The sequence below is a fragment of the Ictidomys tridecemlineatus genome, chromosome 15 (assembly GCF_052094955.1).
Source record: "Ictidomys tridecemlineatus isolate mIctTri1 chromosome 15, mIctTri1.hap1, whole genome shotgun sequence".
In the NCBI taxonomy this organism is placed as follows: Eukaryota; Metazoa; Chordata; class Mammalia; order Rodentia; family Sciuridae; genus Ictidomys; species Ictidomys tridecemlineatus.
Genome location: NC_135491.1, coordinates 43048912 through 43076182, shown reverse-complemented (window position 1 = coordinate 43076182; position 27271 = coordinate 43048912). Strand labels below are relative to the sequence as shown.

Here is a 27271-nt window from a genome sequence, read left to right as displayed (position 1 = left end):
GTTGCCACCTCCTGTTGATACAGCTTCACCTCCTGTTTCTTTGGGGCCCTGATGGAGTCATGCTAAGCCCAGGTACTTAGGGTGTTCTCCTTGGTCCCTATCCCTTAGGCCCCTGGCAAAGAGGTCAGCTTCCTTGTAAGAATGTGCAAAGGAAGTTGAACATGCTGCCATTTATGGACATACCTGGATGGAGGAGATGGGAAGAACCAAGAGCCCAACAGTCACAAGAACCCATGGGTCCCGTGTTCGGAATGGGTGTTGGTGTGTGGGGTTCAAGTTGATGTCAGCATGTGACTGGACACCATTACCATGAAGAGGAAACTCTGGAGGAATGGTATTAGCTAAATTGTGTGCATATATGAATATGTAACAACAAATCCCACTGTTATATATGTACCATTATAATGCACCACTAAAAAATATGGGGGGTGGGAACGAGAGGCTAGCGGATAGGGCTTCGTCCTGAAAATGGAAGGCTGGAATGGGTTCGACCTCATGGCACATCCCAAGAGTGGAAGATAAGCCCAGGATCAAAATGACAAGTTTCATCTACAACTACGTGTGTCTGTGGGCAATGGCTTTCAAAGTGGGAGACTGGAGTGTCCTCATTCTTGAAGGGCAGACTTGTTCACTTTAACAGTGGCAGCAGCGAGCCAGCAGGTGGCAGTGTGGGCTCAGAGTGTGGGCAGTGGGTGCTGGACAGCTGACCTCAGCCCCTCCAACTGGGACTGAAGACTGGACTGGGGAAAGGGAAGGAGCCTGTGCTTCCTTATCTCAGAGTCACCTCTCTGACCAGTGGGTCCTGGTTGAGAGCCAATCCTAGGGACATTTACACCAAGACAATGCCATGTTTCAGGGAGGTTAAACACATAAAAGGAATTCCTAGAAATCACTGACTACCCAAATACCTACCTCACAGCAAGTGACAAGGCTTCAGTGACTCCTAATCCTGAGAAGGAACAGGACATGCCATCCAGGTGAGGCGTATTTTCAGATTGTGGTTGTTCGAGGTTTCCTTTCCTTTCCAGTTTCAGCAGCAAGGCCCCCCCCCCAACCCATGTATTCTTGGAAAATGTCATTTCTTGCTACATTTTTATTGATATGATGTATTTATTTGAACACAGAAAAGATACATTGTTGCTTGTTCAGCGCCTAGTCCACAGGAACAAGAAAAGCTGTTCAGCTCCATCCCTCAAACTCTGAGGAGCAGGCAGGGATTCTGATCTTCCCCCAGCACTCTCTAGGGATACAGGTTCAGGATGCATTTCTTAAAAGGGTCTCATCCCTGGGTGCATTCTGAGGGCTATACAGTACAACAGACAGATATTTTTGCCTAGAAAACAGAACACCACAAAGTTGGACAGAACTGCTTGTAAACAAGGTCCTTCCCCCAGGTGGAGTCTGGGGGCTCCAGGGTGCGGCACACAGGACGCGACAAAACCTCTGGGTGGACTCCTTTCAGCTCTGCACCAGAAGAAATGCTATTTCTACAGAAAATAAAATTCAAGATTTCCACCTTTGCCACCCGTCTCCTGAAGAAAGGTATTACTGAATTGTCTTAGCCCTTCATTGGAGGAATTGAAATGTGGGGAGAAGGAGGACTGGGCATGGGGTTTGCTGTTTAAGGATGGGCGGAAAAGGGAGGGAAGGAGGGAGGCAGGGTAACTTGTTCCCGGCCATTGGCGATGCTGGCAGGGATACTCCTCAAAGATGCTTGAAAACCTCTGCAGGCTGGGTCTTTAGAAATCACTTAGGTTATGGACATGTTCTTGCTGGGGTTCAAAGGCCAAGATCTGAGCCTTTCTACAATGAGGCTGACCCCATGTATCTCCTTCTATGGCAGGACCCTGGCAGCAAGGCTGGGCACTGGTCCTCTTATGATGGCATGGTGGTTTTGAAGGGGCTCATACCCTCTTTATTCTGTATGTGCAAACATCCTGGAGAGGCAAGGCCAGGATATGTTGACACTCCCAGCTGTGAGCTGCCACCCCGGACGACAGCACCGGCTCCGGGTGGGGTTCGGCTCCAGCCCATCTGGGCTCAGGCCACAGTGGCTGGCTGGGCACATGCTAAATGAGGGGCCCTTATCTGCCTCAGAGTGGTGCCCAGGCAACATTGTGGTGAGGCCACCTTTGAAGACCCTCAGCCCCGGGCATGGGAACTACTGTGACCCACCTGCACCACTGCACACTTACCGAGGGCACTGTCCACCCCTGTAGCTTGGGGTGGGCTTCTCAGAGAATTCCCCTAGCACCACCAGACTGAGGGTACTGGATTAAGGGAGGTGCCTAGTGGGCTGTGAGGGCCTCTAGGTTGTGCCTGAGCCCCCAGACCTATGTCCCCACCCTGTAAGCGGCAGGATGGTGATGTGGCTCTTCTGCCCTGGAATTGAAAGATAGGCACAGCACACAGCAGAACCTCACTGGGGCCTGCCCCACCTCCCAGGAGAACAAGCCCTGGGGGAAGGGGAGGGGCAGGCAGCTGCCCTGGGGTGGTTGAGCAGTTTCCGGAGGCAGAACCAATTTGGGCACAGCCTGGGGAGAGGGAAGAGAAAGCCGTTTCCTACTTCAACTCTCTCCCCCAGCACCATCCACAGCGGCATAACCACCAGGCTGGGGAAGAGGAGACAGGAGGTCAGAGAGCTTCATTCATTTTTAATGAAACCTCTGCCGGTAGGTTTTGTGTGGGTGTGGGGGTCCCCTGTGTGTGCACACATGTCCACACACGTGTGGGGCATGTCTATATGTGCACAAGGGGGATGTCAGTGTGTATGTGTGTAGCCACGTATATATCTATGTGTTGTGTGTGCATATTGGGGGGTGTGTGTGTGTGTGTGTGAGTGCCTATGTATGCCACAAGGATGTGACTCAGCCTGGAGAGACCTGTTGGAGCTGGTGGGCTGTGTCACTTAAACAATCCTCTCGGGACCAGAGGCTGGGGCTCGGGTTGGGGTGGGTGAGCCCTGTGAGGTCCTTGGCCCTGGTTCCGGTCCAGGCAATGGCAGCAGGCCCGATGGGGAGCCGGGTCCACACACGGCCTCATAAGGGGGCAGCGTGTCCATGGAGATGGTGCGGAGGCCACTCTGGCCCCGGGTCCTCTGCTCCTGCTGGTGTCCATGGGGGCTGTGGCTGCTGCCTGAGTGGAGGGTGCCGTTCAGCATGGGACAGGAGTCTGTCAGCGAGTAGGGCGGCGGGGCGTCCGTGGGGACATACAGTTGAGTGGCCCCTGGCCCCACACATTCCTCGTAGCTACAAAAGAAGAGGCTCCCTCAGGCTCTGCCAAACCTGGGGTCTTGGGAGTGGGTGTGGGGGTCTCTTTCTTATCTGAAGTGATGGCTGTGGACCAGGTGGGGCCTCGTCCGTGCTGGCTCCAGTGAGACCCTACTAAGAAAGGGGACCCCTGCACCCCTGAGGCCTGGGCTTTGAACTTGAATCAGGCCTCCTGTTCTTTGTGAACTCACTTCTCTGGGGCTCAGATTCCTTAGAACAAGAGCTGCCTGGGAGACTTCCCGGGCTGGGCCGCCTCCGTGGGTAGAAGCAGCTCAAGTCACTCCTCAGCGGTCTTCTAGCTTTAGGAAGCAGTCCCGGGCCCCTCTGAGCTCAGGAGGGCAAGGAAAACAGCACCGATGGCCCTCCCAGTGCCCAGGGGAGCAGAAGGCGGGGGAGCACGAGGCTGTCCAGGGCCTGAGGGTCCCCAGGTAGGGAACTGAGGGAGGCTGTGACTCCTCTCCCCTCTTCATGTGCTAACTGCTGGGGGGTCTGCCCATGGGTGGCTGGGAGAAGAGGACCCAAATGCCCCTAGAGAAGAACTCCCCTGGACAGGCCTGATGGCCCTGAGTGCAGGCTGGACACAATGACTCTTGTCCCGATAGATGTGATTCAGGCTTTGGTGGGTCATACTAAGGAGCTACAGCCTGGAGCCCCCATGTTAAGAGCAGAGACCCAATGTCCAGCAAACCCCTGTCCAGCCACCTCTCTTCTCACTGCTACTTTCTCTGGGGTCCTCAGGAGCAGTGGACATAACATTCTCCCCCAGGCTCCAGGGCCCATTTCCTTGTCTGTAGAAAGGGGGTGAATAAACCCTACTTACTGGGTTTTCCTGGTGGGAAGAAGGTATGGTGGATACCTGGGGGTGTGACCCAGGGTTAGGAGTCCTCCTGATCCAGAGGCTATGCCCAAGGATGTGCATACCTCCTTCCCCAGGGAGCTCAGTGGCTCTGGTCCATGTGGGGAAGGGCCAGCTGGGCCCCAGAGACCAGGAACTGGGCCCCGAGGACACCACCTCTGTCCAGCGTGGCCTGTCTGAAGGACAGGCCAAGTGGAGCTGCTTCTGATTGATGTGGCGCGGCACAGGGAACTTCTCTGGGGTCCGGGAAAGGTGGAGTGCTCCCTGCCCATTGGGTTTATCTCAGGCAAAAGGGGCACCAGGTCGAGTGCCTCCGCCTTGCCAGGCTGGTTAGGGTTAGTGCCTGGACAGGGCTGGGCAGGAGTGGGGGTAGGGTGGGAAAGAGAAGGGACATGACTGGGAAGACAGGACTGACTGCACACACATTCCAAGACCTGCCAGGCCAGGGGCTGGCCGAGCCTGCTCCCCCTGAGGTCGGCTGGCCTTGGGATGGGATGAGTTCTTGGTGTTAGATATTGAAGCTGAATAGATTTTTCTCCCTAACGGGAATTGATCCCTCAGCCCCTGGAATAACTTAATACTCTACTGATCTAACTCCCCAGGGAGACTCTTGGAGGAGCAGACCCCCAGTGGTCTCAGGATAGCTGTTGTTCCCCAAACCACAAGGGCACCCCTTCCTTCTCCTTGCTCATCAGTCCGAAGAAGCTCTGCTTGTCTTTTTCTTGGTGCGTCCTGGTGACATCTGCTGAGTCACACCCTGCCTCAAGGGGACTGCTTGGTCAGGAGGGGTAGGGAGATGGCCATGCTCACTGAGATGTTTGCTGCATTTGGGAAACATGCAGAGAGGGGTTGCTGTTTCCCTTGGTGTCCAGAGCCCTACCCTTTCCTGGGCCCCTCCCCCATGCGACCTCCTTACCCTGGTGGAGAATCTGGGTACAGCTCCCTGAGCACCGTGGCATCCACGTCCCCATCAGAGCTGATGTCCAAGGGCGGGGGCCAGTCCTCTGCAGGGCTGCAGGTGGACCGCATCCTGCGGCTTGAACGGCTATACGTGTGTCCGTCGGATGCTGCAGGGAACAGACCAGCAGCCTGAGCCTTGGGCCAGTGCCAAGGACTGGCCTCCTGAGTCTACCTGAGGCCAATGAGGCTCTGCTGTCTCCATCTGACCATCCTCTCACCAGTGCAGCTACCTCCAACCACTCAGCAACAGCACAGGCATGTGAGTGCCATCTCTGAGCTGGACATGGGGTCACAGGGAGGAGGAAGCAGAGCCCACCCTGTCCTGGCCCTGTCTTGGAGACAGCTGAGAACTGGGCAGTGTGTCATGAGCTTTGGCAGTCCAGGGGCTGTGGGAGAAGAGACAGGCCTGACCAACTGGGAGGCTGGGGTGGGCTTCCTGGAGGAGGGGCTGCCAGAGCCGAGTCTTGTCTCCGATTAGTCAAGGGAAGAGGGCAGGCCGGAAGCTGGAAGCCTGAACAGCTGAGGCAAGAGGCAGATGAGAAAGGGAGTGGTGTGAGCAGGGGCTGTGGGTAGTGGGGTCAGGCTGGGGCATGAAAAATGGGGAGGAGAAGGTCCAGGATGGAGGGCTGCAGAGGCCTCTGGGATCAGGCCTCCTTAGCCTTTCCTGCCCCAACCATGCGTCACTCCCTTAGGTGCCCGGGGAAGAGAGTGTAATGGATCAGGTGACTTCACAAACTTTGTTTTCCTTTGTTTTGTTTTTTCGAAACCACACGTTAGCCCTGAAAAGTCCTGCAGCTAAGACGCACAGTTAACTGCGCTAGTCCAGCATTTGACCACAGAATGTCATTTTCTGGGACCTATCATACTGCTTAATGAACACCGCTGGAGCATCAGTCTCTCATTCTGCAACTGAGATTCAGAGAGGCCAGGTGACTTGCTTGAGGTCACACAGAGAATGGTAGGGTCAGAGGGCAACTGGATGTCTTAGCTTCTCATCATAGAAGTTTCTGGCAGGTCTAGTCACGGAAGCTGCCAAGATGGCTGAGACATGAAGTCTACCCACCCCCAAGGGCTCCTGGAGGCTCCCTCAAGGGGTGGGGCTTGGCATTGTGCCCACTGTACAGACCAGGAGGCTGAGGCTCAGGGTCACATACCAATAGAGTAGGGGGTTGGAATCCATAGGACCTGTGTCACCGCAGAGGCTTCTTCCCACTCCCCTCACCTCCTTCCCCCACTCCCGACTCAACAGGAGTGGAAAGCCCTTGACGTGAGACCACACCTGCAGGTCTAATTCCAGGATCATTTACGGTTGTGGAGAAAGCTCTCCGAGGCCAACGTTCTGAACGTGTTCATTATCTGTGGCTCTGTCCGGATGGTAGGATCATGACCCTTAGTTTCTTCTTTATATCGTCTGTAGTTTTTAGGCTTTCTATTATGAACACTTATGACTTTTGTGCTAGGAAAAATGAGCCCAATAGCATACGCTGTTAAAAAAAAAAAAAAGGGAGCTAAAATGAGATGAGTTTCCCTTCAGGGGAGCAGCTGAAAGACGGAAGTTTTGGAAGGAGTTCAGGAAGACATCCAGGAAAGATCAAAGCACAAGACAACTGGGTGAGGACAGACCCTGAGCCAGGACGGCTGGGCTCCAGAGGCCCTGCGTCCACCAGCGCCACGTGGCTGGGAAAGGTCTTGGGCTCTGGGGAGGTTCCACCCACAGGGGACGAGGCTGCAGCCGTCCCTAGAGAGCCGGGGCTGTTTCCTAGACAAGGTGGGCAGCCCTGACAGCCAGTCGGGCCCAGGAAAACTGCTGCGGATCCCCTCCTCCCGGCCTGCTTTCTCTTGGTCCTCTCAGAAGCTGCGCATCTTGGGGAAACTGAGGCTACCCTGAGCTCCTCTCCCAGCTCAGACCTCAGTCCCGAGGTGACCAAGTCCAGTCCTAGACACTCGGGTGGGTAGAGCTCCCGAGGAAGAGCTGGGGAGAAACCAGCCCGCTGTTTCCCCACCATGAAGGAAAGGCCTCGGGCCTTCCTCATCCTCTGCCTCTCCTGATTCCAGGTTAGGGTACAGATGGGCCAGGCCTCGGGAGCCCCGCTTTCTGCCTCATGGAAGGTGAGATCTTTCTATGCCTCCTCTTTACCAAAATGAAGAAATACCTCAGTTCATTATTTAACCCAATCCAGGGTTACCCTCCCTCCACAGGCTCCCGGAGGGGGAAGGAGGAGAACTTGCACCCACAAACTCCCACACTTTCTATCAGCGGCAAAGACTGAGAGGTGAAGCCAGAGGAGACAGAGGCAGCCACCACTAATGCTCTAGATCTTTCCATCTTATGAAACACAATCTCTTCTTCTCCCTCCCCGTCATTGGTTGGCCCGACGACAGAAAGGGCCTGTGGGCAGCAGAAGGCAGACACTGTCCTGAGGACCATAGGGAGCCACTGAGTGGTGCTGAGCAGAGGATGGGGGTGGTCATGTCCAATCCCTTTGGGTGCCTGGGAGGCCAGGCTGGTGGGTGGGCGGGTGAGGGCAGGTGGCCTGTGAGCAGGTTTTCTTGGAAGGAGAAATAATGAAACTAGTTAACTGTATGGAGCATGGAATTATTAGCCGGTGCTCTTCTTATAGAGTCTTTACAATCACTTTTTGAGCTGGGTCCCTGTGTAAGCATTTGATAGACACAGAGAGGTGAGACAACTTTTACCAGGGTGCACAGTAAATGCAAAAAAAAAAAAGTGGAAGGTGATTTGGATACTGAATCTGGTGCTTGTGAGTCCCCATGGAGGGGTGTCTAGGGACCTTGGGGGAGGGGTGGAGGCAGCTGCAGGGAAGAAGATGGGTAGATGAGATGAAGCAGCTGGAGGGTGTAGGGAGAGGACAGGGGGAAGTGTTGAGCTCTGACCTGTAAGGGGCAGGAGAAAGAAATCCACAAAGAAGTCCCAGAAGTAGCAGCCAAGGGGGCAGGGGACTGACCCGGAGGGCTTTGGTCCCCGGAACAGGGGGGAAGTGTGTGAAAGATGGGAGGCCTCCACTGTGGAAGGTGGGGGCTGTCTGATGCTCATAGAGCATGTTCCCTCATCCCTGGTGTCCTCTGGAGGCCCCCAGCGGCCCCTGCGTATTCTCCAGAAGGCTGGAGGAAGGTGTGGGACAGCAGTGCCCCTGGACTCCCTGCCAGGCCCCAGGGAGGTGCCAGAGCCAGAGAACAGAAGTGGGGCAGGGAGGCAGGAGCTCCACGGGGGCTGCTGTAGGTCAGGAGGGCTAGCAAGGCCCGGCCCTGGAACTGGTGTGCCTGTGGCCTCCATTCACTCTGCCTGCTCTGGGGCTCGGAGCGGGGACCTTGCTCAGGAGGGTCTGACCCGCCTTCAGGTCCTCAAGGGCCAGGCTGACCGTTCAGCCCTCTCTGTTGGAATCTCAGGGAGACCCCTGGCCTGCACTCCAAGGCTTGCTGTGAGGATGAAGCGAGGTGGCTTCTTCCCTTGCCCATGGCGAACTTCTGGGCTGGACCCTGTGTGGGGGGAAGCCACATGCAGGCCCTGCTGTCATGAATGCCACATCGTCACCCCATGACCAAGGCACTGATGGAGGTGTGGGTACAATGCCAAGGAAGCACAGAGAAGAGGGATTTCCATTTGATTCTGGTAGGGGCCAGCGGGGCTGGAGATGCTTCCACAGGGAGGTGGCATCTGAGCTGGGCCTAAAGGGCTTTGGCCAGTTGGAGAGGCTGGGGAACGGCAGTCAGCAGAGGGCAGAGTCTGGAAGGAGTGGGTCTGTGCTTGGAGAGGAGCAGCGGGTACTAAAGGGGAGAGGCAGGTGGGCTGCCCTGTGTCTGCCAGGCTCCATCCTAGGGTGTGGGGTGATTGAGGGTGGTACCTGGGGAGGAGCCCTGGCCTCCTCCCCAGGGTTAGTGCCAGGCTGTTGATGCCAGAGTGGGACAGGCCCATCCTCGTCTAGGCAATGCTCTGACTTGTCTTCTTGGGGCATCCTTGGCTCCTAGGGACTTGGGGGTGCTGGGCTGGCCGAGTCTCACACATGCATGCACGCTGGCCTCTTCCGTCCTCATTCCTGGTTACGGAGGGCAGTCCGTCAATCAGCTGTCTTTCTTCCCTTGTGGCCACTTTTGCCCCTGACACATGATAGCCCTGTGGGTCTTGCCTGAGGTCTGGTCCCTTGCTCTTCTCCTCCCAGAAGAGCAACAGCCAGGTCTGCAGGTCTCCTGGCTGCGGGAGTGTCTGCTGGACCCACATATGTTCCCAGGGTGGCTCCACTGGCATCTCCCCCAGTGCCACCTCCCCTCAGGGCTGAGACTGCCGGCCTCCCAGGCTGTCTGCGCAGTGGTCAGCCTAAGGACTTTCAGGTCAGAGTGCCTGGGCTCAAGTTCTGGATCCATCCCTTGCAGACTGGGTGATTCCAGGCCCATTACTTAACTGCTCCTAATCTGTAAATTGGGGTGACAATTAAAAGCCACCCCAGGACCACTGTGAGAAATTTGCACAATGAGATTATGCATAAGAAGTGCCAGGCACACAGGGAGGGCTCCTGGCCCATCGGCCAGCGCTCCCAGGCCTCCCTCTGCTTGCTGGCTTCCGGCATCTCTTATTGCTAAAGGAGGCTCCTTCTACAGCCAATTAACTCAGTGGAAAGAAAACAGAAATATCTCATTCCTACCAGATCAGCAGGGTGTGCTGGGGGAGGCTGCAAAGGCCCAGGTTCATCAGATTCAATCTGTTTAAAAAACTTTTCTAGCGAGATGTGGTGGAGCAGGCCTCTAACCCCAGCTACCCAGGAGGCTGAGGCAGGAGGATCACAAGTTCAAGGTCAGCCTGGGCAACTCAAAAAGACCCTATAAAAATATAAAGGGCTGGACATATAGCTCTGTGGTAGAGCGCTTGCCTAGCATGTGTGAGGCTCTGGGTTCAATCCCCAGGACTGCAAAAAAAAAAAAAAAAAAAAACCCAAAACATTTCCCTTTGTTCTTTCTGCAGGCCCTGGAAGGGGAAAGCCCCTTAGGTTCTGCTAGGGCTCTGGGATCCCAGGAGGCTCACATCAGTTCTGCATTTCAGGGGCTGGGCCTGCTTTGCTTTTCCCCACCTGGTGGGTGACCTCAGACAGCAGATAGACCCCCATGCAGCTCCTGTCGGGGAAGGTCTGGCTTTTTCCTGCCAATGGAAATTGTCTGAGAATTTATCTATTGACTCATCCACTCATTCCCATACCTACTCCCCCCTCCCCTCCACCATCCCCAGCTTTCCATCCTCCACCTGCCCATCCCATCTAACCCACTCAAGCATCTCATTCATCGACCCATCCATCCACTCACTTGTCCACCCATCCCCTCACCCTAAGGCTGAACCATTCACTCAATCCATCACCCATTCATGCTCCTGCCAATCTGCTCCCCCAAGCAGCCCCCATCTCTCTCTCCATTAGAGGGATCCATTCGGCCTCCCTCTAGGTTTCCCACGCTAAGGGGAACACGATAGTGGGCACCCGTGGGCTCTTCCTGATGGACCAAGACCTCCAGGAGGCCTTCCCTGACCACTCCGCACCACGCCTGGCAGAGCCATGGCCTCCTGGACACCTCCTGGGGGTTCAATCACAGTACGCTGGTGGCTGCAGGGCCCAGGGTGGGCAGTAGCTCACCGTAGCCAGGCTCGTACTCTCGGTGACGGTGGCGGTGTCGGCGGCGATGGTGGTGATGGTGGCGGTGGTGACGGTGGCGGTGACGCTGGAGCCGGTTCTGTCGGTCCCTACGGATGCTGCCCACGATGATGGTGATGCAGGAGAGGATGATGACCACCCCGATGACAGCGCTCGCCACCAGCACAGGAGACACGAGCAGGTGGCTGTGCTCCGAGCTCTCCGAGAACGTGGGGTAGAAGTAGCTGGTGCGGTTGTATCGTGCTACTGTGGACAGAGAGAAAGGACATTGAACACAGTCCCGCCACACCTTCCTCCTTCACCCCTGCAGCCCTGGGAGCTATGGATTCCTAAATCAATGGAAGATAGTCGGGGGTCCATCCCATGGGTTCTATCCTGGCGGCTCCTGCTAGGGAGCAGGGAAACTGTGCCTCACCCCACTGCCTGCAGGGGCCTCTGGTAGTAAGTGGGGGGCTGACTGCCCTTCCTCTCCTCTGAAGCCTCTGTCCCCAGCATTCAACTTTTCAGACAGGAAAAGGGAAACACAGAGAGGGCAATGGGACTTGTCCGAGGGCACACAGGAACTTAGTGGCAGAGCGAAGGCTCGAACCCATGAGTCTCAGCAATGGGAAAGGTCTGTACTTCACCAAGATATGAGATGGAAGGTTCAACAAAACTTTATCCAGGTCTTGGGAAGGGGCAGTAGATACACAAGGTGGCCTTATTATCAGGATGGACTTGGCTGGCCTCAGGAGGCCTGGGATTGTGGGCTGCAATGACCCAGGTATGTCAGAGGGTGGCTTAGACCAGGAAGGCTTCCCAGAGGAGGTGATCTTGGAGTGAGAGCAGGTGAGTTCAGGGAAGGCAGGGGGTGGTGCAACTGGCATTCTGGGCCCCTGAGAGCACTGCAGAAGGAAGCTCCTGAGAATGGTGGTGACTGTCCTCCCACAGAGATTAGATCATGGGATCTTAAGGGCTGGAGTGCTGGAAGGGGTCAGAATCAGCAGGAGTAGCCACAGCACCAGCTGCACTGCTCAGAGACAGCTACCTCTTGTTAGTGAGTATCATGGGATTCCCTTCAACTCGCTTCTCCTGTTTCGCAGATGGGTGGACTGAGGCTCGGTGTGGGTTAACAGACCAGCTCATAGCCACCCAGTTACTCCATGGCACAGCCAAGCCAGAAGCCAGGAGTGGCTTCAGAGTCTAGCGCTTACTCCTGCCCTGCATGGAACCCTAACTAAGGCTGCCAGCCAAGTCTCTGGCTTCAGATTCTGATTGGACCTCAGGGGCAGGAGCAAGCTTGGGGGAGGACAGATTATTCCTGGGCCCTGTTCTCAGAGGTCCCCTTGCCTGTCCTCCCAGAGCCCAAGTCTGAGCCCCTGTTGCATAGGATCATGGGCATGTGCTACACAGAATCATGCATGGTTTCCAGGTCTCACGTCGTATCCCTCTGTGTCCTCAAGCTTAGCACCTGGCTGGGCACAACAGAAGTGCCTAATGCACGCATGAGTGGCTCTAGATGAGCCTGGGTGGGGTGATGGCAGGCCTCTGTCTTGGATGGTAATAAGTAGAGTCTTAAAGACCAAATTTAAGAGTTATTGAATAGATGAAGGAGCAGAGATATAATCTTGACTTGCCTTGGTAGCTGTAGAAGGACTTTTAATCTCAGGTAAGGGTTTGGGCATCTGCTGAGCAGAGGTTGGACATTCAGCTGTGATTGCTGCTCCCTTCCCAGCACCTCCCAGCACTTTCCTCAAAGCCTTGCCCACAGCAGGTACAGCATCTTCGCTGGGGCTAGGAACGTGCCTTGGGGGCAGTTATGGACCATTCTGGTGGTTTCTGCAGCCTACTGACCTGAATTGGGAGGGGCTGAGCCAGCAGGTTATCCCTGTGTGAAAGCCAAGCTTGGGGCACGTGCCCCAGGATTTGGCTGGATGCCGGTTGCATCATGCTCTGACAGTAGATTCCTGGGGTTCTTTGAGGGCCAAGCAGAGGCCGGCTTTCAGAGCCCTTACCATGTTTAGGCTCAGTGCTAAGACCTCAATCCATCTTTGGAGCTATTTATCCAGTTCTTCCCATTTACAGGTGAGGACACTGAGGCACAAAGATGTTGAATGACTTACTCACCCTCAGTCACTGAGCCAGCCACCCTCAGTCACCTCAGCCTGACCGAGCCAGGCCTCTCGGGTCTCCCCACTAACTGTAAGGAGGTAGGTAGGAAGCTCTTTAGTGCATAATAATAGCACAAGATGGGGAAGAAAGAATAGAGTAACTTCATTCTCTTGGAATTATTTGTTTAAACATGAAGTAGGCCCTCATAAATTAAGAAGTACATGGAAACCACTAAGAACACAAGCCAGGTCTGGGGCTTGGGTGCCAGCAGGTTTACCACCCAAAAGCCTCTGTCTGGGGACTCCAGCTGGGACCTGCAGGCCCAATGTGGAGGTTCCTGCAGGTTTGGAGGAGCCTGGGGTATTCCTGCTGAGAGTGCTGGTGGCCCTTGTCTTGCTGCTCCATCTCGGGTTGCTCCTTTGCATGAGTGTATCCCTGGTGGTCTCTCTGCAAGTAGGAGCAGATTCAGATCTTGGGACTGCAGCGTGGCTGAGACTGAGGTTTCTGAAGCCCAAATCCGTGGGATAGAGACTGGGTTTCGTGATCCCAAGAGACATCAGAGACAGAGCTGAGAAACTTTTGAACATTGACAGAGACAGTTCGACTTTCCAGCAAGATTTATTTTATTTTATTTTTTTGATTCACTAATCTCTCTACCATATTTGAAACAGAATGCTTTTTATGCATCAATCTGTGGAGGACAATGATCTATGAATGGTGTTTTGCATTTTTGTTGTACTCTTATGTCTTTAATTTTTTCTCCTTGTTCATATTCTTCCTCTTGTTTATTTTCTTTCCAACTTTTCTCCAACCAACAGCCAATCTCTGTCTGCTCCTCTTGCACTCTTCCTGTGAATTTTTTCTTCTAGCTTCTCTCTTCCTCCCTTGCAAATATCATATACTACCTCTGTTCTCTCATCCATCATTTGAAATTGTAAGTTATTTTAATAAATATTCTGTTTATACTATAGACAGTTATTGAACTCATCATTCTGGTTTAATGTGAGAAAGCAGTAGACACCTTAGTGGGAGCTATTAGGTTTAAGTCTCTATATTGTGTATACTGGGTGCTATTGATATCGGTCTTACCAGTAAAGGCGAAGCGCTGGAAACCTTCAGGGACACTATAGGTGTATAGGGTAGAATTTATCCTGCCTTAGATCCGTACTTTTAGATTGGAAAACATACTAACAACGTGAAAAAACAAGGAATAGGGCTGGGGTTGTGGCTCAGTGGTAGAGCGCTTGCCTAGCACACACGAGGCCCTGGGTTCGATTATCAGCACCACATAAAAATAAATAAATAAAATAAAAGGTATTGTGTCCAACTACAACTTAAAAAAGTAAATATTAAAAAAAATCAGGGAATTAAAGTGCACCAAACAAACCAAGATGCTTCAACAACAGAAGCCACTGATAATACAGTAGATGAAATGTCCAAGAAGGAGTTCGGATTGTATATAATCAAATTGATATGTGAAGTAAAGGATAGTATAAGAAGTGAAATCAAGGAAAAAATACAGGAAGTGAAAGAACACTTCAATAAAGAGTTAGAGGTCATGAAAAAAAAAACAAACAGAAATCCTCGAAATGAAGGAATCAGTAAACCAAATTATAAATTCAGTAGAAAGCATCACCAACAGACTAGACCACTTGGAAGACAGAACCTCAGACAATGAAGAGAAAATATCATAATCTTGAAAGCAGAGTTGAACATGTGGAGAAGATGGTAAGAAACCATGAACAGAACATCCAAGAATTATGGGATAACATGAAAAAAACAAATTTAAGAGTTATCAGAATAGGTGAAGGAGCAGAGTTACAAACCAAAGGAATGCACAATCTTTTCAATGATATAATAGCAGAAAATTCCCCAAACCTAAAGAATGGAATGGAAAATCAAATACAAGAGGCTTACAGGACCCCAAATGTACAAAATTACAGCAGACCCATACCAAGACACATTATAATGAGAATGACTCACACAGACAATAAAGATAAAAATCTTAAAGGCTGTGAGAGAAAAAAAAATCAAAATTAAGTATAGGGGGAAACCAATTCAGATCTCAACTGATTTCTTAACCCAGATCCTCAAAGCTAGGAGGTCCTGGTATAATATAGTTCAAGCTCTGAAAGAAAATGAATGCCAACCAGGAATTTCATTTTAATTAATTAATTAATTAATTTGCTTTTATGTGGTGCTGAGGATCAAACCCAGGGCCTCACACCTGTGAGGCAAGTGCTCTACCACTGAGCTACAGCCTCAGCCCAATCAACCAGGAATTTTATATCCAGCAAAATTAAGTTTCAGATTTAAATATGAAATTAAAACATTCCATGATAAACAAAAATTAAAAGAATTCGCGACTAGAAAGCCTCACAAAATGATCCATGAGGATGAAGTGAAAAAAAAAAAGCAAAAACCAGCAAAGGGATCAATTTCAAGTAATGAAATAGAAAATGCCATCAAAAGCCTAGCAAACAAGAAAAGCCTAGGACCAGATGGATTCTCAGCCGAGTTCTACAAGACTTCAAAGAAGAATTAACACCACAATCCTCAAAGTATTCTGTGAAATAGAAACGGAGGAAACCCCTCCAAACTCATTCGATGAGGCTAATATCACCCTGATACCAAAACCAGACAAAGACACATCAAGAAAAGAAAACTTCAGACCAATATCCTTGATGAACATAGATGCAAAAATTCTCAATAAAATTCTGGCAAATTGCATACAAAAACATATTAAAAAGATAGTGCATCCGATCAAGTGGGGTTCATCCTAGGGATGCAGGATTGGTTAATATATGGAAATCAATAAACGTAATTAATCATATTAATAGACTTAAAAACAAGAATCATATGATCATCTCAATAGATGCAGAAAAAGCATTTGACAAAATACAGCACACCTTCATGTACAAAACACTAGAAAAATTAGGCATAGTAGAAACATATCTCAACATTGTAAAAGCTATATATGCTAAACCCAAGGCCAGCATCATTCTAAATGGAGGTAAATTGAAAGCATTCCTGGTAAAAACTGGAACAAGACAAGGATGTCCTCTTTCACCACTTGTATTCAACATCATCCTTGAAACTCTAGGCAGAGCAATTAGACAAAAGGAAGAAATTAAAGGGATACAAATAGGTAAAGAAGAACTCAAACTATCACTATTTGCTGATGACATGATTCTGTATCTAGAAGATGCAAAAAATTCCACCAACAAATATAGTGAAAAAAATCACTAAAGGAATTAATATATTACTTGAGAAAAACATTCATTTAAAGCAAAAAGGAGAAACAGAGGAACAAAAGAAAACATAGACAATTGGTAAAATGGCCGGTGTAAATCCAACTGTATCAACAATAATGTTAAATGTGAAGCAATTAAACAATCCAATCAAAAGGCAGAGATTGCCAGGCTGAGCAGAAAACAAGATCCAACTATATATTTACCATCTATAGGAGTCTCACTTGGGAACAAAAGTTGAAAATAAAAAAAAAATAGAAAATACGTATAGTATACAAATATATTATCAGGAAAAAAAGGCAGGAGATCAAAAAGAAAATATAAGACTTGAATGGCACTATATGCAGTAATCCCTAGCAGACATCTGTGGAACACTCCACCACCTCCAGCAGAATATACATTCTTCTCAAGCACAGGTGGAGTGCTTTCTAGAATTAACCATATGCCAGGCCATAAAATGAGTCCCAATAGATTCAAAATGATTGAAATTACACAGAGTATGTTCTCTAATTACAATGAAGTGAAATTAGTAACAGAAAGAAGTATGTGAAATTCACAAATATGTAGCAGTTAAACAATATTAAATAACAAATGAGTCAAAGAGAAAAATCATAAGAGAAATTTAAAATTCTTTGAGATGAGTTAAAAATAAAGATATATAACCTGAGGATACTGGGAAAAAAAGAAGAACAAAATAAATCCTAAGCAAGAAGAAGGAAAAAAATGAAAGATTTGAATGGAAATTAGAGAACAGAGAATGAAAAAAAAAAACCAGAGAAAACCAATGAAGCCAGAAGTTGTTGCTTTGAAAAGATTATCAAAATGGACTAGGCTTCAGCTGGGATGATGAAATGGACAGAGAGGAGAGAAGACTCAATTACTAAAACCAGAAACGAAAGAGGGAACATTACTACAGACCTTACAGAAATTAGAATTATCAAGGAACACTGTGAACAATTAAATGCCAACAAATTGGGTAACTTTGCATGAAATTAAAAATTTCCTAGAAATACACAAAACAACGCAAATGGACTCAAGAAGAGACAGGAACTCTGAATAGACTTATAATTATTGTTAGGTTTTGGATCTTAAGTGTTCCCCCAAAGCTTGCCTGTTGAGAGCTTGGTTCCCAGTTGATGGTACCACTGTGTGTGTGTGTGGGGGGGGGCAATAGAGCCTTGGGGAGGTGGGACCATATGGTAGTTCCCTGAGTCATTGGCGGTATGCTCTGCAAAGGGTCGTGGGATCCTGGCCACATCTCTCTCTTCCTGCGGTGACTGGAGATCTATGAGTTTTGTTCCAACACTCATTCTTCATCATTGCCATCTATACTATGAGGTGATGCTCTCAAGGGGCAGAACTTGCCAATCTGACCCATGCCATTTGGACTTTGAACCTTCCAATCTATGAGCTAAATAAACCTTTCCTCTTCATAAAAGGCTCAGGTATTTTATAGTAACATGTAGTAACATGTTTGTCCTGATGGACACCTGGACCACTGTAATGTCATGTCACCCCATGCTTTCACCAAACAGCACTCATTACAACCTCTGGACATCCCGTTCATTTATTTTTTACTTGTTTATTATGTCCTTGGGCTCCCAGCCCCTCTTACTAGACTGTTAGCTCCTTGAAGGCAGATGTTCCAACTGTCCTGACTTACTCACTGAATCAGCAGCGCCTAGTCAAGTGCCAGACACACAGTAGGTGCTCTTTAAGAATTTGTTGCATGTCAGAGCTTCATTGGCTCTGGTTCTGTTTCACCATTAGGCTAGAATTCAGTTTCTCCTCTATTTTTTGATCAATTGTGACAGCTTGAGTTTTGGATAAAGTGCCAACTTTCCTTTTTTACTCCGTTGGTTGTCAGTTACTGTAAGCTAAGATTTCCCATTTTTCAAAATTCACAGATGAAAGGTGAGGCTTCCCTCCATCTCTTTCTCCCATACAAAATCGCCTTGTCTGACCTCCACTTAGGAGCAGTCTAGTCCTTGGCTAGTTAATCTATAGCATGCTGGCCACCGTTTCCTACCCATGCCAATGGCAGACATTACTAATCAACCGTGGCTCTCTTTCTGGTTCGTCCCAGAAGACAGCCTCTGCATCCTCTTCATCATAACACTCCATGCTGTGACTTCAACTGCCTAAAGCTGGTCATGAAGTGAAGCTTTTGGCCACCACTCATCCAGTGTGACGCAGTCCACCATGCTAGCACTCCTGACCCAATGGCTACACTTTTCTCTCTATCATCTAGCTCCTCATCTTCAGAACCAAGGACAGGAATCTTGCTCCCAGTGGAGCTCCTGCCTGTTCTGTTTTGACCCCAGGTGCTGTGGCCGTCTGGAACACACCGGACACACCATGATCCAAAGTGGACAAGCTAGTAGAGAGCAGCAGTTACAGCAGGACTGTGGGTGCCCAGATTGCAAACCTAGGTGTGTGTGTGTCCCACCAGCATGAAGAACCTGTCCCTACCAGGTGCCAGCCCCATGGGGTCACCTTGAAGATGCCCCTCCCTCACGTCCCTCTGCAACAGATGAGAGCATCACCCTCATCTGGCAGCTCCAGGTTCATGACCAGTCAGGCGGAGATGGCTTCATCCCTGCCCGTGGAAGAAACCAGTTGGCGCAAGCACAGCCTGTGTGACCAGCTGGGACATTAATCTCCCAGTCACTGCGACCTGCAGAGGAAGGCGCTACTTTAAATTATGAGGGAAACTCCTCCAATTTCCAATGTGGGGCCCATTTTATCAACAAGATAAATATGACTATAGAGAAATAACGTGAAGACCACCTCCCTTCCCACCCCTCCCTCCCTGAACCCCTGCACCAGCTGCAGCAAGGACAGAGGACGAAGCTTTGTCTCCTTCCTGGACTTTCTTCCTAAGCAGCCTATAGAGAGGTGCCATAACCAGCTGGAAACCCTACCTTAAGAGTATCTTCTCTCTGAGATGCTGCCTCCCCCACATTCCTGCAGCAGTTACCATCTCCTGAGTACCTACTGTGTGTCCTGTACTGTACTAGGCCCTTTTCATGCACTATATTATCTCATTTAATCCTTGTGATGGTCTTTGAGGGGCCCCCACTTAGTAGGTAAGGAAACAGCCTCAGAGAGGCTAAGTAGCCTCCTTAAAGTCATCCTCACCTGTAAGTGACAGTGACAAGGGCATCCACACAGAGGGGAAGCTAGCCACACTGGCTCCCCACAGCCCAAGCGGGGTCATTTAGGACCTTCTGAATCGATATGATTCCTCATCCCAGCCCTGGACCAGAAGTCCAGTGCCACCAGAGCTGCCTTCTGCCTGGCACAGCTGAGACCCACGAACCCTGTGGGGGAGCCTTGGATCCCCATCTACAGAATAAGAATACTGCTAGGGCTGTCTCTGGGGACCACCAACTGGAGCTAAGGATCTCTCTGCAGTGTGCTTCTGTGGCATGGAGTGCACTCATCCGAGCCTTCCTCCGTCCTGTGCCCTGCATGGTGTGGGGTCTGGGCCGGGTCTCCTGGACCCCCAGCTCTGTGCTCCTGAACACTTGACCAGGGAGAGGTACCTATTATCATCATGGCAGGATGTGAGGGGGCAGGGGCGGAAAAGCCACGTTCTATTCCTGGTCTTATCACCCACTCACTGTGTGGCCCTCTCCCGACCTGCTGACCTCATCTGGAGAGGCACTTGGTCTGGGTCAGTTCTCCTTTCACAGTGGGTGGGGGGTCTGAGGAGGACGGGGAGGGAGATTGGGAACCACGAAGGGAAGCGTTGAGAGAGAAGCCTGTGTCGGGGGCCGCCGCCCAGGGACAGCAGGGGACGCGCAGGGGAGGGAAACCGAGGCAGACTCTCACTGCCAAGTCCTCGCCGAGAAGAGCATGTGGGCAGCCCCACAGTCACTCTGGGTACAGAGAAGTGCTTTTAGCAGCCCCAGGTTACCTGAGTGGCCGTGGCAAAGGAGACACCATGGTGCTGAGTCGACATCTTTAAACTGACAGTTTAGAGAGAGGCTGGTGAAAGGAGAAGGGCAGCCAGGGACTCAGATCTGACTGATGGCTCCTGTCACAATGATTCTGAGGACATTTGTCACAGGTCCACTCCTCTGGCAAATCTGGCCTTGACAGGGCACTGCTTCCCACAGCTGAAGTCTTCACAGGGGGGTCATGCGGTCGGGGGGGAATGGAGAGGAACATCTCGTGGGCGCCATCTTCCCTCTGCACACCACTGGGGGGCTCCAGGCTCCATGGGCTGGCAGAGGGGCTGAGACAGGGACATACCAGGGCAGGGATGGTTGGCTTGAATACTCCGGAGTCTTCTTCCTTGCTCTATTGGGTGATCTCTCTGACACCAAAAGGCAGATGGAAGGAGAGGGCGGGGGGGGGGGGTCAGGGACTTCTCAGAAAGGGGATACAGAAGGGCTGGGTCTTGAAGGATGACAGGCAGAACAAGATCAGGGGAAGGAGGGAGGAGCACGGGAAGAAACAGAGAAAGGGGTGATGTCCCTGCAGAGCTGGAAGAGGGGGCATGCTCCCAGGGTGAGACTGTGATGTCACCTTGAAGGCAGTTGAATGCTTCATCATTGGGATGAGGAAGAGGGTACTTGATGTTTGGGATTCTTCCTACAATGGGGATGCATCTTTGCAAGGAGTCAACTCATGTCATGTTGAGGTTCATTTGTGGCACTAGGGGTGGGTGGATTACAGTGGAAAGGAAGAACACGAAGTCCTGCACTTATTCACTGATCCTCCATCAATTTATTCAGCTAACAAATTATCCACCCCCACTTGCATTTGTCTACCTAGGAATCACTCAACATCTGCTTAATCACCCTCTCATCCATTCATCCACCCACAACGCTTTATCCATCCATCCATCCATCCACCCACCCACCTACCCATTCTTCCACCCATCCATCCATCCATCTATCTACTAGCAACATTCACCAAATGCTTACTCCTTGCTAGTTACTGGCTATTACTGACTACTTGCTAGTTATCTATAAATATAAGATGAGAGTGACTTATTCCATTATTAAGATATATCCTACCACTGAAATAAACTCACCAAATGACCCCCTGCCTTCCTCTGCATATTCAAATTCCATAACATTACTGTCTGAAAAGACTCAGAAGTGTTCAAGCCAACCAACCCTGCCCTGGCATGTCCCCTGCCTCAGCCCCTCTGCCAGCCCATGGAGCCTGGAGCCCACCAATGGTGAGCAGAGGGAAGATGGCGCCCACGAGATGTTCCTCCCCATCCCCCACCCCACCGACCGCATGGCCCCACTGTGAAGACTTTAGCTGTGGGGAAGAAGTGCCCTGTCATGGCCAGATTTGCCAGGGGAGTGGATCTGTGACAAATGTCTAAGACATTCACTAAGGTTTTTTTTTGTTTTGTTTTTGTTTTTGTTTTTTTTTTTTAAATCTCTGCCATGAGGAACAACTGATTTATTGGTTGGAAAACTCACTGAATCATTTTCAGAAAACATTTTCCTTTATTTCTGCAGAGAAAATGGTGAACTGGCTGACATTACAGGACACTGCAGAGTGGACACTCCTCAGTTTCCTGCTAGAGGCTCTCAGCCTCCTTGTTTTTTTTCTTCTTTTTTTCTCTCATTACCATCTAGAGTTGGTTGTTTTCCATACAGAACCCAGGTTTTTATAACACCGATCGTCACTGAGCATGCCCACCAAGAAGGAGAGGGTGGACTTGTTGAGAGGCAGCTGCTGGAGGCTGGCTGAGACCACCCATAAGTCAGGGGCATTGGTTCCCACACCCCAGCTTACAACCTAAGGCTCAAAATCATGGCTTAGGAAAATGACCATTGACTCTAACGTGGACTTTCCAAGAAGCTCCATGAGTAACTGATAGAGAAAATGTTGAATTCATGCACACTGCAAACGACCCCCAGCTGCCCACCCACAGGAGGGAGAGCATGTATGCAGGATTGTGCAGAGGCCACATCATCGGCATTCTGTTCTGTATAGGCAAGGTTTCAAGTCCCTGAACATGGTGGACCAGCTTAGAGTTGGGTTCCTGGGCCACTGTGGCTGAGAACCTTTCCCAGGAACCGTCTTTCTGGAGTTTTGCTTTGGTCTTATGCCTCAGAGCCCACTCTGAGGGGACTAGTTTAAGAAACAACTTTATCAAAAGTGCCTTGCTGGGGGCTGGGGATGTGGCTCAGCGGTAGACCCCTCATCTAGCACGAGCAAGACCGTGGGTTCACCTCAGCACCACCTAAAAATAAATAAAATAAAGAGATTATGTGCAACTACAACTAAAAAAATAAAGTATTTTTAAAAAGTGGCTTGTTGCAGGTATTGTCCACGAAACCTGTCAGTATCCCCTAATTGGGGCGCCATGTAGGAAATTCTGTCAAGATATGTAGACCGTGAAAACCTTTGCTTTTTCCAAAGAACTATTTGTGCCCTAAGGACCACAAGCATCATGCAACTGATTATCTTTGCCTTTTTGCTTTGGCTCCCAGGATGCTCAGAGATTCTTCTGAGGCTCAAACTCAACAAGAAAGGAAACCAATCTTTCCTTGGCTTTCTGGTGCTATTTGGCATCATTCAACCAAGAACATACACAGATGACCTCTGTGAGCCAGATTTTGGGGAATAAATCTGACTTAGGGTCTGTGTGGATCACCATTATAGTGTTTGCTGTTGTATCTGTGACAAATCATTCTGATCTGGGGGTGTTTCTTGTGTTGTTCCAGAAAGAAGAGGATGCCCCAGTGTCGTAAGAGCCTGGCTCAGTGACATGGGCCAGCGTATTTTAGCATTGTGCATCTTAGTTTCGGTAATTAGTCTCTCATGGTGTTTCTGTGGATAAAGGAAGATAATTTGTATAAGTTACATAAACACTCCAAAACTGCAACTATAAAGCTGGACAAAACTGTCGAACTATCATTTCAGTTCCACTTCAGAGAAGAAGAGGGAGATTCTGTGTGTTTTGCCTGCTACTGCCCCGTACTGCTCCCTAGCAACCCTGGCAGCTGGCACAGGATCGGCTGTGAAAGCCAACAGCTTCCCTGCCACTGGCAGAGAGCACCGTTGACTTAGAGCGCTATTAGTTAAAGTGGCAATTTCAGGGGTAAGTAAATAAGGAGGGCCAGCTGCTGCAGAAGCCTGAAGTTGTGGCCCTGGGTGTGGCAGGAGAACTCAGAGGCTAACTAGAGATCCAACAGCGAGCTCAGAGGTGAACCGATGGCAGGGGGCCCCGGGAAGTTCTCCATGTACCCTGGTGGACGAGTCGGTGTGCATGTGCCGAAGAACTATCGCTTCTCTGGCTGATGGAGCTTCAGTTATGTGCACAGGAGACATGACAGAGCTTAGCGGGAAGCTAAATTGGGGCAGATGTGAAAACAGAAGTTTCCATGTTCTTCCCAGCCTGCAGCCAGACTCCACCAGCAGAGAGCGGGAGCCTTGCTATCCTGAGATGTTGCAGTGTAAGCTCTCACCCCTGCTCTTTGGCTGAACATTGAGCTATACAGACATATGCCAATGATTAGGGAGGAAAATCTTTAAAAATAAGAAAAAAAGAAGTGGGCAGAGGCATTAGCAGCTGCATGTTGTAGGGCAAATCTACTTTAATAGATTTAGTTTAGACCAGTGATTAAACAAATAGAAAAATGACAAATACCTGGAGAGGTTAAGAAGTTCAAATCTATATATATATATATATTACATATCTACAATACATCATCTAAAATATCCAATACGCAACAAAAATTATAAGTCAGAGAAATAAGGAAGTGTGATTCATATTCATATTCAGAAAAAAAATCAAACAAAAACCAAAAAGCCACTCAGTAGAAGCTGTCCCTGAATGTTTCCAGATGTTAGATGGAATAGACAACGACTTTAAAGCAGCTGTTATAAATACATCCAAGTAACGAAAGAAAGTCATGTTTGAAGAACCGGAGGAAACCATAGCAATGTCCTACAGGATAGAGACGCTTGATCAAGAAATAGAACAATAACAAGGAGCGAAACAGGAATACTGAGTTGAAAAATAATGACTGGAATAAAAAAAATCATTAGAGGAATTTATCTGCAGAGTTGAACTTTAAAAAATAAATCAATAGAAAGCAATCTAACGTGGCAAAACAGAGACAAAAAAAGATCCAAGAGGAAAAAAAAATTAACAGAGTCTCAGAAACTTCTGGAATAACACTGAGCATAGCAAAATAAGGGTGGTTTAGAAGTCCCAGAATGAGAGAAAGAAATGCTTAGGAAAAAATATTTGGAAAAAATAATGGATACATTTCCTAAATGTGACAAAAACCCCTGCCTCAGTAACCAAGGAGCTCAACCAATCCCAAGTCAAATAAATAGAGGTCGTGACATGTCAATCAAATGAGGGGAAGACAAAAACAAAGGAAAAGAGAAAAACAACCTGTTGCCAAGAGGGGAAGAAGAGTACTCGTTAATTAACTCGTCAGAAGTTAATGGCTAACTTCTAATGAGGAGAGCAGGAGGCCGCAGGGGGAGACCCTGGGAACCTCAATCTAGAACACTGCATGAGCAAAATGAGCCTTCTAAAGTTGAAGGTGAAGACATTTCCAGATTAAAAAAAAATTTAAAAAGGTTGGGGCCAAAAAAAAAAAAAGGGTCACCCCATGTTAAGAGGGTGTCAAGTTCTGGATGTGACAATTATGTAGGTAACAGAAAAGATTCTACCAATATGTTCCTTCTCACGTCTTAACTTCTTTAAAAGACATAGGATCAGATGAGCAGTAATTATAATGCCACTTGGTTGGGTTCATGTCATATTCAGAAATCATAAATGTGATAATAAAGTTACCAAAATGGATAAGGAGGAAAAGGAGATGTATCTGGAGCAAAGTTTCTATATTTTATTAGATTTGACTTAGTATTATTCTGAACTGGATTGTGGTAAGGTAAGATATAAAACTCATCCCTAGAGCAACCATTAATACATTTCTTTAAAACAATAGGAAAAAAAAAAGACCAGAAGAATCAAAGTGGTAGGTTAAATGTGCTTATGTAACACAAAATAAGCAGAGGAGGAACAAGAGAAACAGAAAAACAGAGGACATGAAACAAGAAGTAAACAAACAGCGAAAAATGGTGATGTGTCTCTAACTGTATCCATCATTTATATTTTAATTACACAGAGTCATGTCTTGGAAAAAAGGTGTGACTTTTGCTTAATAACCCTGAGAAAATAGCAGGGATAGTCAGAGTGAATAAAAAAAAAGCAAGAATCCAACTATGAGCTAGCTACAGACACACACTCTAGGTTCAGGGACACAAATGGGTTGAAATAAAAGATGGAAGGAGCTATACTGTGCAAACAGCTGGCGTGATTCTGCTGACATCAGACAAAACAAGGTTAGGACCAGAAATATTACTGGTGACAAAGACATTTCATATTGACAAAAGGGTCAATATATCGGGAAGATATAACAATTCTATATGTGTGTGTGTGTGTGTGTGTGTATATATATATATATATAAGCCCTAAACCCATGAAGTGAAAATTTCCAGAGTTCGAAAAAGAAAAAGACAATTCAACCATACTCTGATTTCAGTGTCCCAGTCTCAGGAGGAGACAGGACAACTAGACAGAAATTCATAAGGATTCAGGAGACTTGAACTCCACCACCAATCAACCTAATTGGTGCTTCCAGAACACTCCATGAACTGAAGATTCCACATTCTTTTCAAGAGCGCCTAGGACGCTCCAGGATGTGTGGGCCATAAAGCAAGTAGCAATAAATTTAAAGACTGAAATCATAGATTATATGTCCTCTGATCACAATTGGGATTAGATTGGAGAGTCACAATAGAAAGGTGCCACACTGTCTGCCCACTACTGTCAGTTCCTTCATACCTTTATGGCAGGGGGAGGAATCACATCTTTTACCCCTGTCGACCGAGTCTCCCTAACCTGGAGATTGAGGCCTACAAGAAGAGACAGGGTCCTGTGGGTTCTGATTCTGGATCACGTTAGAGTTGATGGGATTTTGTTGGGCCTGGTGGCACACACCCAGGGGCTCGGGAGGCTGAGGCAGGAGGATTGCAAGTTCAAAGCCTGCCTCAGGAACTTAGTAAGTCCCTAAGAAATTTAGTGAGCTCCTGTCTCAAAATGGAAAAATAAAAAGGGCTGGGGATGTGGCTCAGTGGCAAAGCCCCTCTGGGTCCAATCTCAAATAAATAAATAAATAAATACTTTATATTCTTAGAGATATTCCCTAAATATAGATTCAAATGTGAACGGCAAAAACAAAGTTTAAAGAAGAAAAGTTCAAAGAACATTTTCATGATCTTAAATTCCTTAAAAAGATTATAACAAGTACTAACCATGTGTTGAGGGGATGAATAAATTGGGCCATACGGAAGTAGAGAACTTTGGTGAGAGTTTGGGTTGCAAGATGGCCAGGGAAGGGGGATGGGTGTTGGAAGAAGACTTTGTGAATCCATTCAGCCTTTGTCTCCTGCTCCAGGATCCTGGAGAATGCTTCTCATGGAGGCATGTCTCTGCCTAGGTGCCTGGAACGAGTTAATAGATCCCGAGACACCAAAAGGTCCTTCTTTGCATCTTTATGGAGTCGTGCCATTTTTTACCATTAGCTTTTCACTCTAATAGGTTTATTCTTTGCTGGGTACACAAGAGAGTAGTTGTGCCATCAATTATAGCAGCTCAATGTCAAACAGCATTAGCAGAGTATAAACACGTCCGTGATGATACAGGGAAACCAATTTTGAAATCTAGGCCTTCTGTTCAATGAGAGGACCTAAAACAGACTTCCTTCAAATAAATGATTAGTAAAAAGCCCCTCAGGATTCCTTTTCAGTTTGAAATATGCAAATGTCAGCAGCAGCTCACTGGAAAGGTGTGCTATTTACCCAGACTGTCTTTAAAGATGACTCACGATCGGTGCTTTTGGTTCCTCTGATTACCTGTGTTTCCGTATCATTGTCACTTGAGTATGTTCTCTCCCACAAAGATTTTTTGCAGTTCAAGTATATAGCTCTTGGTTACTGAATTAAACTTCGAAACAGACCTTCATTCAGTTCTTAGGATGTTTTTGCCTTCTGGACTCTGTCAAAGGCAGTCAAGATCAATGTCTCGGGGGGGAAAATGCTGAGTGCATCTTTGTTTCCTGTATGTGTTTCATTAGCTTGCCGTCCCCTGGTCGTGTGTGTGTGTGTGTGTGTGTGTGTGTGTGTGTGTGT

The 27271-nt window shown here is 48.8% G+C and overlaps 1 protein-coding gene across 1 annotated transcript in view; it reads right to left on the bottom strand.

Moving 5' to 3' along the window:
* Positions 1 to 1078: 1078 nt before the first annotated feature.
* Bean1 (brain expressed associated with NEDD4 1) overlaps positions 1079 to 27271 on the bottom strand; it is a 46712-nt gene continuing 20519 nt past the window's right edge. Inside the window, exons 3-5 of the mRNA XM_078032432.1 lie at positions 10719 to 10982; positions 5042 to 5192; positions 1079 to 3248 (exon numbers count right to left, since the gene is read on the bottom strand). Of these exons, the coding sequence (XP_077888558.1) occupies positions 2909 to 3248; positions 5042 to 5192; positions 10719 to 10982 (755 nt within the window). The 3' untranslated portion in view covers positions 1079 to 2908. The remainder of the gene's footprint in view (positions 3249 to 5041; positions 5193 to 10718; positions 10983 to 27271) is intronic.